The 15,522-nt window shown below is 54.2% G+C and overlaps 1 protein-coding gene across 1 annotated transcript in view; it reads right to left on the bottom strand.

Annotated features, from left to right (window-relative positions):
* Positions 1–15,522, bottom strand: part of LOC147091393 (alpha-2-macroglobulin-like) — a 1,124,424-nt gene that overhangs the window by 223,960 nt on the left and 884,942 nt on the right. Inside the window, exon 30 of the mRNA XM_085976756.1 lies at positions 6,878–7,040. Coding sequence (XP_085832882.1) covers positions 6,878–7,040 — 163 coding nt within the window. The remainder of the gene's footprint in view (positions 1–6,877; positions 7,041–15,522) is intronic.

Below are 15,522 nucleotides of genomic sequence, written 5' to 3'. Positions count from 1 at the left end.
CTCAGTGACATCCATGACCCTGGCCCCAGGGAGGCAACAAACCATCCTGGAGTCACGTTTGCGGCCACAGAAACGCCTATCTGTTCCCCTTATGATAGAATCCCCTACCACTATTGCTCTCCCACTCTTTTTCCTCCCTTTCTGAGCAGCAGAAGCGTCCCTGGTGCCAGGAAGCTGGCTGCTGCTGCCTTCCCCTGGTGAGTCATCCCCCTCAACAGTATCCAACTTGGTATACCTGATTGAAAGGGGGATGTCCGCAGGGGGCCTCTGCACTTCCTGCCTGCCTCTGTTGCTCCGCCTGATGGTCACCCAAGTTCTTTCTGCCTGTGCAGCACTACCCTGCGGCGTGAACAACTCGCTAAACGTGCTATCCAGGACCCTCTCAGCATCACGCATGCTCCAAAACTCATCCACCCGCTGCTTGAGTGACGCAATGCGGTCTACAAGTAGCTGCAGCTGGATGCATTTCCCGCACACATGGTCGCCAGGGACACTGGCAGCGTCCCTGACTTCCCACATGGAGCAAGAGGAGCAGAACACGGGGCTGAGATCTCCTGCCATGACTTACTCCTTCAAATAATTTAAAATCACTCACCCCACGGTACAATATCCAGAGTTCACCCACCCCATGGTCCAATATCCAGTCTTCACCCACCCTACAGTCCAATATCCAGTCTTCACCGCACGGTCCAATATCCAGTCTTCCCCAACCCACAGTCCAACATCCAGTCTTCACCCCACGGTCCTATATCCAGTCTTCACCTCACGGTCCAATATCCATTCTTCCCCCACCCCACGGTCCAATATCCTGTCTTCACCCACCCCATGGTTCAATATCCTGTATTCACCCCACGGTCCAATATCCAGTCTTCACCCCATGGTCCAATATCCAGTCTTCAGACACCCCACGTCCCAATACCAATTCTTCACCCCACGGTCCAATATCCAGTCTTCACCCCACGGTCAAATATCCAGTCATCACCCCACGGTCCAATATCCAGTCTTCACCCCACGGTCTAATATCCAGTCTTCATCCCACAGTCCAATATCCAGTCTTCACCCCATGGTCCAATATCCAGTCTTCACCCCATGGTCCAATATCCAGTCTTCACCCCACGGCCCAATATCCAGTCTTCACCCCACGGTCCAATATCCACTCTTCGCCCACCCCACAGTCCTATATCGAGTCTTCAAACTACGGTCCAATATACAGTTTTCACCCCACGGTCCAATATCCAGTCTTCACCCCACGGTCCAATATCCAGTCTTCACCCCACGGTCCAATATCCAGTCTTCACCCCACGGTCCAATATCCAGTCTTCACCCACCCCGCAGTCCAATATCAAGTCTTCACCCAATGGTCCAATATCCAGTCTTCACCCCATGGTCCAAGATGCAGTCTTCACCCCACGGTCCAATATCCAGTCTTCACCCACCCCACGGTCCAATATCCAGTCTTCACACACCCCACGTCCAATATCCAGGCTTCACCCCATCGTCCATTATTCAGTCTTCACACCACAGACCAGTATCCAGTCTTCACCCCACGGTCCAATATCCAGTCTTCACCCCACTGTCCAATATCCAGTCTTCACCCACACCACGGTCCAATATCCAGTCTTCACTGCACGGTCCAATATCCAGTCTTCATCACACCCCACGGTCCAATATCCAACTTCACCCACCCCACGATCCAATATCCAGTCTTCACCCAACCCACGGTCCAATATCCAGTCTTCACCCACCCCACAGTCCAATATCCAGTCTTCACCCCACAGTGCAATATCCAATCTTCACCCCACGGTCCAATACCCAATCTTCACGCACCCCACGGTCCAATATCCAGTCTTCTCCCCAAAGTCCAATATCCAGTCTTCAACCCACGGTCCAATATCTACTCTTCACCCCACGGTCCAAGATCATGTCTTCACCGCACCCCATGGTCAAATATCCAGTCTCCCCCAACCCACGATCCAATATCCAGCCTTCACCCCACGTTCAGTGTCCAGTATTCACCCCACGGTCCAATATCCAGTCTTCACCCACCCCACGGTCCAATATCCAGTCTTCACCCCACGGTCCAATATCAAGTCTTCACCCACCACACGGTCCAATATCCAGTCTTCACCCCACGGTCCAATATCCAGTCTTCACCCAACCCACGGTCCAATATCCAGTCTTCACCCACCCCACGATCCAATATCCAGTCTTCCCCCCACAGTCCAATGTCCAGTCTTCACTCACCCCACGGTACAATATCCAGATGTCACTCCAAGGTCCAATATCCAGTCTTCACCCCACGGTCCAATATACAGTCTTCACCCCAGGCTCCAATATCCAGTCTTCACCCCACGATCCAATATCCAGCCATCACCCCACAGTCCAATATCCAGTCTTCATCCCACCCCATGGTCCAAGATCCAGTCTTCACCCACCCCGCAGTGCAATATCCAGTCTTCACCCACCCCACGGTCCAATATCCAGTCTTCACCCACCCCACGGTCCAATATCCAGTCTTCACCCCACGGTCCAATATCCAGTCTTCACCCCACGGTCCAATATCCAGACTTCACCCCCCCCCACGGTCCAATATCCATTCTTCACCCCACGGTCCAATATCCAGTCTTCACCCAACATTCCAATAACCAGTCTTCACCCCACGGTCAAATATCCAGTCTTCACCCCACGGTCCAATATCCAGACTTCATCCCACGGTCCAATATCCAGTCATCACCCCACGGCCCAATATCTAGCCTTCACTCCATGGTCCAATATCCAGCCTTCACCCCACGGCCCAATATCCAGTCTTCACCCCACGGTCCAATATCCATTCTTCGCCCACCCCACAGTCCTATATCGAGTCTTCACCCCACGGTCCAAAATCCAGTCTTCACCCCACGGTCCAATATCCAGTCTTCACCCACCCCACGATCCAATATCCAGTCTTCAACCCACGGTCCAATATCCAGTCTTCAACCCACGGTCCAATATCCAGTCTTCACCCCACGGTCCAAAATCCAGTCTTCCCCAACCCACAGTCCAACATCCAGTCTTCACCACACGGTCCTATATCCAGTCTTCACCTCACGGTCCAATATCCATTCTTCCCCCACCCCACGGTCCAATATCCTGTCTTACCCGACCCCACGGTCCAATATCCGGTCTTCACCCACCCCATGGTTCAATATCCTGTATTCACCCCACGGTCCAAGATCCAGTCTTCACCCCATGGTCCAATATCCAGTCTTCAGAAACCCCACTTCCCAATACCAATTCTTCACCCCACGGTCCAATATCCAGTCTTCACCCCACGGTCAAATATCCAGTCATCACCCCACGGTCCAATATCCAGTCTTCACCCCACGGTCTAATATCCAGTCTTCACCCCATGGTCCAATATCCAGTCTTCACCCCATGGTCCAATATCCAGTCTTCACCCCACGGCCCAATATCCAGTCTTCACCCCACGGTCCAATATCCAATCTTCGCCCACCCCACAGTCCTATATCGAGTCTTCACACTATGGTCCAATATACAGTTTTCACCCCACGGTCCAATATTCAGTCTTCACCCCACGGTCCAATATCCAGTCTTCACCCCACGGTCCAATATCCAGTCTTCACCCCACGGTCCAATATCCAGTCTTCACCCACCCCGCAGTCCAATATAAAGTCTTCACACAATGGTCCAATATCCAGTCTTCACCCCATGGTCCAAGATGCAGTCTTCACCCCACGGTCCAATATCCAGTCTTCACCCACCCCACGGTCCAATATCCAGTCTTCACACACCCCACGTCCAATATCCAGGCTTCACCCCATCGTCCATTATTCAGTCTTCACACCACAGACCAGTATCCAGTCTTCACCCCACGGTCCAATATCCAGTCTTCACCCCACGGTCCAATATCCAGTCTTCACCCACACCACGGTCCAATATCCAGTCTTCACTGCACGGTCCAATATCCAGTCTTCATCACACCCCACGGTCCAATATCCAACTACACCCACCCCACGATCCAATATCCAGTCTTCACCCAACCCACGGTCCAATATCCAGTCTTCACCCACCCCACAGTCCAATATCCAGTCTTCACCCCACAGTGCAATATCCAATCTTCACCCCACGGTCCAATACCCAATCTTCACGCACCCCACGGTCCAATATCCAGTCTTCTCCCCAAAGTCCAATATCCAGTCTTCAACCCACGGTCCAATATCTACTCTTCACCCCACGGTCCAAGATCATGTCTTCACCCCACCCCATGGTCAAATATCCAGTCTCCCCCAACCCACGGTCCAATATCCAGCCTTCACCCCACGTTCAGTGTCCAGTCTTCACCCCACGGTCCAATATCCAGTCTTCACCCACCCCACGGTCCAATATCCAGTCTTCACCACACAGTCCAATATCAAGTCTTCACCCACCACACGGTCCAATATCCAGTCTTCACCCCACGGTCCAATATCCAGTCTTCACCCAACCCACGGTCCAATATCCAGTCTTCACCCCATGGTCCAATATCCAGTCTTCACCCACCCCACGATCCAATATCCAGTCTTCCCCCCACGGTCCAATATCCAGTCTTCACTCACCCCACGGTACAATATCCAGATGTCACTCCAAGGTCCAATATCCAGTCTTCACCCCACGATCCAATATCCAGTCTTCACCCCATGGTCCAATATCCAGTCTTCACCCCACGGTCCAATATACAGTCTTCACCCCAGGCTCCAATATCCAGTCTTCACCCCACGGTCCAATATCCAGCCATCACCCCACAGTCCAATATCCAGTCTTCATCCCACCCCATGGTCCAAGATCCAGTCTTCACCCACCCCGCAGTGCAATATCCAGTCTTCACCCACCCCACGGTCCAATATCCAGTCTTCACCCACCCCACGGTCCAATATCCAGTCTTCACCCCACGGTCCAATATCCAGTCTTTACCCCACGGTCCAATATCCAGACTTCACCCCCCCCATGGTCCAATATCCATTCTTCACCCCACGGTCCAATATCCAGTCTTCACCCAACATTCCAATAACCAGTCTTCACCCCACGGTCAAATATCCAGTCTTCACCCCACGGTCCAATATCCAGACTTCATCCCACGGTCCAATATCCAGTCATCACCCCACGGCCCAATATCTAGCCTTCACTCCATGGTCCAATATCCAGCCTTCACCCCACAGCCCAATATGCAGTCTTCACCCCACGGTCCAATATCCATTCTTCGCCCACCCCACAGTCCTATATCGAGTCTTCACACCACGGTCCAAAATCCAGTCCTCACCCTACGGTCCAATATCCAGTCTTCATCCCACACCACGGTCCTATATCCAGTCTTCACCCACCCCGCAGTGCAATATCCAGTCTTCACCCACCCCACGGTCCAATATCCAGTCTTCACCCACCCCACGGTCCAATATCCAGTCTTCACCCCACGGTCCAATATCCAGTCTTCACCCAACATTCCAATAACCAGTCTTCACCCCACGGTCAAATATCCAGTCTTCACCACACAGTCCAATATCCAGCCTTCATCCCATGGTCCAAAATCCAGTCTTCACCCCACGGTCCAATATCCAGTCTTCACCCCATGGTCCAATATCCAGTCTTCACCCCACGGCCCAATATCCAGTCTTCACCCTACAGTCCAATATCCACTCTTCGCCCACCCCACACTCCTATATCGAGTCTTCACACCACGGTCCAATATACAGTTTTCACCTCACGGTCCAATATCCAGTATTCACACCACGGTCCAATATCCAGTCTTCACCCCACCGTCCAATATCCAGCCTTCACCCCACAGCCCAATATCCACTCTTCGCCCACCCCACAATCCAATATCCAGTCTTCACCTCACTGTCCAATATCCAGTCTTCACCCCACGGTCCAATATGCAGACTTCACCCCATGGTCCAATATGCAGACATCACCCCACGGTCCAATATCCAGTCTTCACCCCACATTCCAATATCCAGTCTTCACCCCACATTCCAATATCCTGCCTTCACCCCACGGTCCAATATCCAGTCTTCACCCACCCCATGGGCCAACATCCAATCTTCACCTCACGGTCCAATATCCAGTCTTCACCCACCCCACGTTCCAATATCCAGTCTTCCCCACCCCACGGTCCAATATGCAGTCTTCACCCCACAGTCCAATATCCAGTCTTCACCCCACATTCCAATATCCAGTCTTCACCCCACGTTCCAATATCCCGTCTTCACCCCACGGTCCAATATCCAGTCTTCACCCACCCCACGTTCCAATATCCTGTCTTCCCCACCCCACGGTCCAATATCCAGTCTTCACCCCACGTTCCAATATCCTGTCTTCACCCCACGGTCCAATATCCAGTCTTCACCCACCCCACGGTCCAATATCCAGTCTTCACCCACCCCACGGTCCAATATCCAGCCTTCACCCCACGGTCCAATATCCAGTCTTCACCCACCCCACGGTTCAATATCCAGTCTTCTCCCACCCCACGCTCCAATATCCAGTGAAGCCCACATCACATAAATGAAGAAATAAAAAACTCCCCATGATTGAATAGCCAGTCCCATCTCCCCATGGTTGAATAGCCAGTCCCATGCCTCCTATCATTGAATAGCCAGCCCCATCTCCCCCCAACTGAATAGCCAGTCCCATGCCTTCCATGGTTGAACAGCCAGACCCATCTCCACATGGTTGAATAGCCGGTCCCATCTGTCCATGGTTGATTAGCCGGTCCCATCTCCCTGTTGGAAGAGCCGCCGCCAGGGGAGTGACAGGGCCCCTGGTGGGTGTGATGGGAGGTGGGACGGAGGGGAGAGGTGGGCAGGGGGTGATGGAGAGACTGTGGGTAAACGGGAGTCCTCACCTTGTTTAATAGCCAGGCCCTGGAGCCTGTGTAGGAGATGCTCGCTCGTGGCCTGGTCTCCAGCCAGGGTGAAGGTGTAGGCCAGAAGGGCCAGAGTGTAGGTGCTGTTCACCGTCTTCAACGCCTTCTTCAGGCAGCCCAGGGCCCTGTCTGTCACTACCGTCTAGACGTAGGAGGAAGACGAAGAGAGTAGGTCAGAGATACAGGGTCAATAACACCGGCCCATATCCTCACTCCACCAACCCCTACCCTCACTCCACCGTCCCATATCCTCACTCCACCGTCCCATATCCTCACTCCACCGTCCCATATCCTCACTCCACCGTCCCATATCCATAACACCACCTTCCCATATCCTCACTCCACCGTCCCATATCCTCACTCCACCGTCCCATACCCTCACTCCACCGTCCCATATCCTCACTCCACCATCCCATATCCTCACTCCACCGTCCCATATCCTCACTCCACCATCCCATGTCCTCACTCCACAGTCCCATACCTCCACTCCACCGTCTCATATCCTCACTCCACCGTCCCATATCCTCCACTCCACCGTCCCATTTCCTCACTCCACCGTCCCATATCCTCATTCCACCGTCCCATATCCTCCACTCCACCACCCCATAACCTCACTCCACCATCCCATACCCTCACTCCACCATCCCATATCCCTCACTCCACCATCCTATATCCTTCTCACCACCATCCCATATCCTCACTCCACCGTCCCATATCCTCACTCCACCGTCCCATATCCCTCACTCCACTGTCCCATATCCCTCACTCCACCGTCCCATATCCTCACTCCACAATCACATATCCCTCACTCCACCATCCCATATCCCTCTCACCACCGTCCCATATCCTCACTCCACCGTCCCATATCATCACTCCACCGTCCCATATCCTCACTCCACTGTCCCATATCCACAACTCCACCGTCCCATATCCTCACTCCACCGTCCCATATCCTCACTCCACCGTCCCATACCCTCACTCCACCGTCCCATATCCTCACTCCACCGTCCCATATCCTCACTCCACTGTCCCATATCCTCACTCCACCATCCCATGTCCTCACTCCACAGTCCCATACCTCCACTCCACCGTCCCATATCCTCACTCCACCGTCCCATATCCTCCACTCCACCATCCCATATCCTCACTCCACCGTCCCATATCCTCACTCCACCATCCCATATCGTCACTCCACCATCCCATGTCCTCACTCCACAGTCCCATACCTCCACTCCACCGCCCCATATCCTCACTCCACCGTCCCATATCCTCACTCCACCGTCCCATATCCTCACTCCACCATCCCATATCCTCACTCCACCATCAAATATCCGTCACTCCGCCGTCCCATATCCTCACTCCACCATCCCATATCCTAACTCCTCCTTCCCATTTCCTCACTCCACCGTCCCATATCCTCCACTCCACCGTCCCATATCCCTCACTCCACCGTCCCATATCCCTCACTCCACCGTCCCATATCCCTCACCCCAGCATCCTACATCCCTCACTCCACCATCCCAGACCCCTCACTCCACCGTCCCATATCCTCACTCCACCGACCCATATCCTCACTCCACCATCCCATATCCTCACTCCACCATCCCATATCTTCACTCCACCGTCCCATATCCCTCACTCCACTGTCCATATCCTCACTCCACCATCCCATATCCTCACTCCACCGTCCCATATCCTCACTCCACCGTCCCATATCCTCACTCCACCGTCCCATATCCTCCACTCCACCGTCCCATATCCTCCACTCCACCGTCCCATATCCCTCACTCCACCATCCCATTTCCCTCACTCCAGCGTCCCATATCCCTCACTCCACCATCCCATATCCTCACTCCACCGTCCCATACCCCTCTCACCACCATCCCATATCCTCACTCCACCGTCCCATATCCTCACTCCACCGTCCCATATCCTCACTCCACCGTCCCATATCCTCAGTCCACCGTCCCATATCCTCACTCCACCATCCCATATCCTCACTCCACCGTCAAATATCCCTCACTCCACCGTCCCATATCCCTCACTCCACCGTCCCATATCCTCCACTCCACCGTCCCATATCCTCACTCCACCGTCCCATATCCTCACTCCACCATCCCATATCCTCACTCCCCCGTCCCGTATCCTCACTCCACCGTCTCGTATCCCCACTCCACTGTCCCATATCATCACTCCGCCGTCCCATATCCTCACTCCGCCGTCCCATATCCTCACTCCACCGTCCCATATCCTCACTCCACCGTCCCATATCCTCACTCCACCGTCCCATATCCTCACTCCACCATCCCATATCCTCACTCCACCATCCCATATCCTCACTCCACCGTCCCATATCCTCACTCCACCGTCCCATATCCCTCACTCCACTTTCAAATATCCCTCACTCCGCCGTCACATATACTCACTCCACCGTCCCATATCCTCACTCCACCGTCCCATATCCTCACTCCAACGTCCCATATCCTCACTCCACCATCCCATATCCTCACTGCACCGTCCCATATCCCTCACTCCACTGTCAAATATCCCTCACTCCGCCGTCACATATACTCACTCCGCCGTCCCATTTCCTCACTCCACCATCCCATATCCTCACTCCACCGTCCCATATCCTCACTCCACCGTCCCATATCCTCACTCCACCGTCCCATATCCTCACTCCACCATCCCATATCCTCACTCCACCGTCCCATATCCTCACTCCACCGTCCCATATCCTCACTCCACCGTCCCATATCCTCACCCCACCGTCCCATAACCTCAATCCACCTTCCCATATCCTCACTCCACCGTCCCATATCCTCACTCCGCCGTCCCATATCCTCACTCCACCGTCCCGTATCCTCACTCCACCGTCCCATATCCTCACTCCACCGCCCATATCCTCACTCCGACGTCCCATATCCTCACTCCACCGTCCCATATCCTCACTCCACCGTCCCATTTCCTCACTCCACCATCCCTTATCCTCACTCCACCGCCCCAAATCCTCACTCCACTGTCCCATATCCTCACTCCACCATCCCATATCCTCACTCCACCTTCCCATATCCTCACTCCAACGTCCCATAACCTCACTCCACCGTCCCATATGCCTCACTCCACCATCCCATATCCTCACTCCGTCATCCCATATCCCTCACTCCACCATCCCATATCCTCACTCCACCGTCCCATATCCTCACTCCGCCATCCCATATTCTCACTCCACCGTCAAATATCCCTCACTCCGCCGTCCCATATCCCTCACTCCACCATCCCATATCCTCACTCCGTCATCCCATATTCCTCACTCCACCATCCCATATCCTCACTCCACTGTCCCATATCCTCACTCCGCCATCCCATATTCTCACTCCACCGTCAAATATCCCTCACTCCGCCGTCCCATATCCCTCACTCCACCATCCCATATCCTCACTCCACTGTCCCATATCCTCACTCCACCGTCCCATATCCCTCACTCCACCATCCCATATCCCTCAGTCCACCATCCCATATCCCTCTCACCACCGTCCCATATCCTCTCTCCACCATCCCATATCCTCACTCCGCCATCCCATATCCTCACTCCACCATCCCATATCCACACTCCACCATCCCATATCCTCACTCCGCCATCCCATATCCTCACACCACCGTCCCATATCCTCACTCCACCATCCCATATCCTCACTCCACCGTACCATATCCCTCACTCCACCATCCCATATCCCTCACTCCACCATCCCATATCTCTCTCACCACTGTCCCATATCCTCACTCCACCATCCCATATCCTCACTCCACCATCCCATACACTCACTCCACCGTCCAATATCCTCACTCCACCATCCCATATCCTCACTCCACAATCCCACATCCCTCACTCCACCATCCCATATCCCTCACTCCAACATCCCATATCCCTCTCTCCACCGTCCCATATCCACACTCCACCGTCCCATATCCTCACTCCACCATCCCATATCCTCACTCCGCCGTCCCATATCGTCACTCCACCGTCCCATATCCTCACTCCACCATCCCATATCCTCACTCCGCCATCCCATATCCTCACTCCACCGTCCCATATCCTCACACCACCATCCCATATCCTCACTCCATTGCCCCTTTTTCCTCACTCCACCGTCCCATATCCTCACTCCACCATTCCATATCCTCACTCCACCATCACATATCCCTCACTCCACCGTTCCATATCCCTCACTCCACCGTCCCATATCCTCACTCCACCGTCCCATAGCCTCACTCCACCATCCCATACCCTCACTCCACCGTCCAATATCCTCACTCCACCATCCCATATCCTCACTCCACAATCCCATATCCCTCACTCCTCCATCCCATATCCCTCACTCCACCATCCCATATCCCTCTCTCCACCGTCCCATATCCTCACTCCATCGTCCCATAGCCTTACTCCACGTCCCATACCCTCACTCCACCGTCCCATATCCTCACTCCACCGTCCCATATCCTCACTCCGCCGTCCCATATCCTCACTCCACCATCCTATATCCTCACTCCGCCGTCCCATATCCTCACTCCACCGTCCCATATCCTCACTCCACCATCCCATATCCTTACTCCACCGTCCCATATCCTCACTCCACCGTCCCATATCCTCACTCCACCGTCCCATATCCCTCACTCCACCGTCCCATATCCTCACTTCACCGTCCCATATCCTCACTTCACCATCCCATATCCTCACTCCACCGTCCCATATCCTCAATCCGCCATCCCATATCCTCACTCCGCCATCCCATATCCCTCACTCCGCCATCCCATATCCCTCACTCCGCCATCCCATATCCTCACTCCACCATCTCTTATCCTCACTGCACCATCCTACATCCTCACTCCACCGTCCCATATCCTCACTCCACCATCCCATATCCCTCACTCCACCGTCCCATATCTCTCTCTCCGCCGTCCCATATCCTCACTCCACCATCCCATATCCTCACTCCACCGTCCCATATCCTCACTCCACCATCCCATATCCTCACTCCGCCGTCCCATATCCTCACTCCGCCGTCCCATATCCTCACTCCGCCGACCCATATCTTCACTCCGCCGTCCCATATCCTCACTCCACCATCCCATATCCCTCAGTCCACCATCCCATATACTCACTCCACCGTCCCATATGCTCACTCCACCATCCTATATCCTCACTCCACCGTCCCATATCCCTCACTCCGCCATCCCATATCCTCACTCCACCATCCCATATCCTCACTACACCATCCCATATCCCTCACTCCAACATCCCATATCCTCACTCCACCGTCCCATATCCTCACTCCACCGTCCCAGATCCGCACTCCACCGTCCCATATCCCTCACTCCACCATCCCATATCCTCACTCCACAATCCCATATCCTCACTCCATCGTCAAATATCCCTCACTCCACCATCCCATATCCTCACTCCACCATCCCATATCCCTCACTCCGCCATCCCATATCCTCACTCTGCCATCCCATATCCCTCACTCCGCCGTCCCATATCCTCACTCCACCGTCCCATATCCTCACTCCACCATCCCATATCCTCACTCCACCGTCCCATATCCTCACTCCACCGTCCCATATCTTCACTCCACTGTCCCATATCCTCACTCCACCGTCCCATATCCTCACTCCACCGTCCCATATCCTCACTCCACCGTCCCATATCCCACACTCCACCGCCCCATATCCTCACTCCACCGTCCCATATCCTCACTCCACCGTCCCATATCCTCACTCCACCGTCCCATATCCTCACTCCATGGTCCCATATCCTCACTCCCCCATCCCATATCCTCACTCCGCCATCCCATATCCTCACTCCACCGTCCCATATCCTCACTCCACCGTCCCATATCCTCACTCCACAATCCCATACCCTCACTCCACCGTCCCATATCCTCATTGCACCGTCCCATATAATCACTCCACCGCCCCATATCCTCACTCCACCGTCCCATATCCTCACTCCGCCATCCCATATCCCTCACTCCACCGTCCCATATCCTCACTCCACCATTCAATATCCTCACTCCACCGTCCCATATCCTCACTCCACCGTCCATATCCTCACTCTACCATCCCATATCCTCACTCCACCATCCCATATCCTCACTCCACCATCCCATATCCTCACTGCACCATCCCATATCCTCACTCCGTCATCCCATATCCTCACTCCGCCATCCCATATCCTCACTCCACCGTCCCATATCCCTCACTCCACCATCCCATATCCCTCACTCCACCCTCCCATATCCTCACTGCAACGTCCCATATCCTCACTCCACCATCCCATATCCTCACTCCACCATCTCATATCCTCACTCCACCGTCCCATATCCTCACTCCACCATCCCATATCCTCACTCCACCTTCCCATATCATCACTCCACCATCCCATATCATCACTCCACCATCCCATATCCTCACTCCACCGTCCCATATCCTCAATCCACCGTCCCATATCCTCACTCCACCGTCCCATATCCTCACTCCACCGTCCCATATCCTCACTACACCATCCCATATCCTCACTCCGCCGTCCCATATCCTCACTCCACCGTCCAATATCCCTCACTCCACCGTCCTATATCCTCACTCTGCCGTCCCATATCCTCACTCCACCGTCCAATATCCCTCACTCCACCGTCCCATATCCTCACTCCACCGTCCCATATCCTCACTCCACCGTCCCATATCCCTCACTCCACCGTCCCATATCCTCACTCCGCCATCCTATATCCTCACTCCACCGTCCCATATCCCTCACTCCACCGTCCCATATCCTCACTCCACCATCCCATATCCTCACTACACCGTCCCATATCCTCCCTCCGCCGTCCCATATCCTCACTCCACCATCCCATATCCTCACTCCACCATCCCATATCCTCACTGAACAATCCCATATCTCACTCCACCATCTCATATCCTCACTCCGCCGTCAAATATCCCTCACTCCACCATCCCATATCCTCACTCCACCATCCCATATCCCTCATTCCGCCATCCCATATACTCACTCCGTTGTCCCATATCCCTCACACCGCCGTCCCATATCCTCACTCCACCGTCCCATATCCCTCACTCCACCATCCCATATCCTCACTCCACCGTCCCATATCCTCACTCCAGCATCCCATATCCTCACTCCACCATCCCATACCCTCACTCCACCATCCCATATCCTCACTCTACCATCCCATATCCTCACTCCACCGTCCCATATCCTCACTCCAGCGTCCCATATCCCTCACTCCACCGTCCCATATCCTCACTCCAGCATCCCATATCCTCACTACACCGTCAAATATCCCTCACTCCGCCATCCCATATCCTCACTCTGCCATCCCATATCCTCAATCTGCCGTCCCATATCCCTCACTCAGCCATCCCATTTCCTCACTCCACCGTCCCATATCCCTCACTCCACCATCCCATGTCCTCACTCCACCGTCCCATATCCTCACTCCACCGTCCCATATCCTCACTCCACCATCCCATATCCTCACTCCACCGTCCCATATCCTCACTCCACCGTCCCATATCATCACTCCACCATCCCATATCCTCACTCCACCACCCCATATACTCACTGCACCATCCCATATCCCTCACTCCACCGTCCCATATCCTCACTCCACCGTCCCATATCCTCACTCCACCGTCCCATATCCTCACTCCACCGTCCCATATCCTCACTCCACCGTCCCATATCTTCACTCCACCATCCCATATCCTCACTCCACCGTCCCATATCCTCACTCCACCATCCCATATCCTCACTCCACCGTCCCATATCCCTCACTCCACCATCCCATATCCTCACTCCACCGTCCCATATCCTCACTCCACCATCCCATATCCTCACTCCGCCGTCCCATATCCTCACTCCTCCGTCCAACAACCCTCCCTCCATCGTCCCATATCCTCACTCCGCCGTCCCATATCCTCACTCCACCGTCCAATATCCCTCACTCCACCGTCCCATATCCTCACTCCACCGTCCCATATCCTCAGTCCACCGCCCCATATCCCTCACTCCACCGTCCCATATCCTCACTCCGCCGTCCTATATCCTCACTCCACCGTCCCATATCCCTCACTCCACCGTCCCATATCCTCACTCCACCATCCCATATCCTCACTCCACTGTCCCATATCCTCACTCCGCCGTCCCATATCCTCACTCCACCATCCCATATCCTCACTCCACCGTCCCATATCCTCACTCCGCCGTCCCATATCCTCACTCCGCCATCTCATATCCTCCCTCCACCGTCCCATATCCTCACTCCACCATCCCACATCCTCACTCAACCATCCCATATCTCACTCCACCATCTCATATCCTCACTCCGCCGTCAAATATCCTTCACTCCACCATCCCATATCCTCACTCCACCATCCCATATCCCTCACTCCTCCATCCCATATACTCACTCCATTGTCCCATATCCCTCACTCCGCCGTCCCATATCCTCACTCCACCGTCCCATATCCCTCACTCCACCATCTCATATCCTCACTCCACCGCCCCATATCCTCACTCCACCATCCCATATCCTCACTCCACCATC

This window comes from Somniosus microcephalus, unplaced genomic scaffold (assembly GCF_052327205.1).
Source record: "Somniosus microcephalus isolate GS21.2 unplaced genomic scaffold, FLI_Smic_1.0 unresolved_chr3, whole genome shotgun sequence".
NCBI lineage: Eukaryota > Metazoa > Chordata > Chondrichthyes > Squaliformes > Somniosidae > Somniosus > Somniosus microcephalus.
Note: the sequence above shows the minus strand (reverse complement) of the source record. Positions and strands in the feature narration are given on the sequence as shown.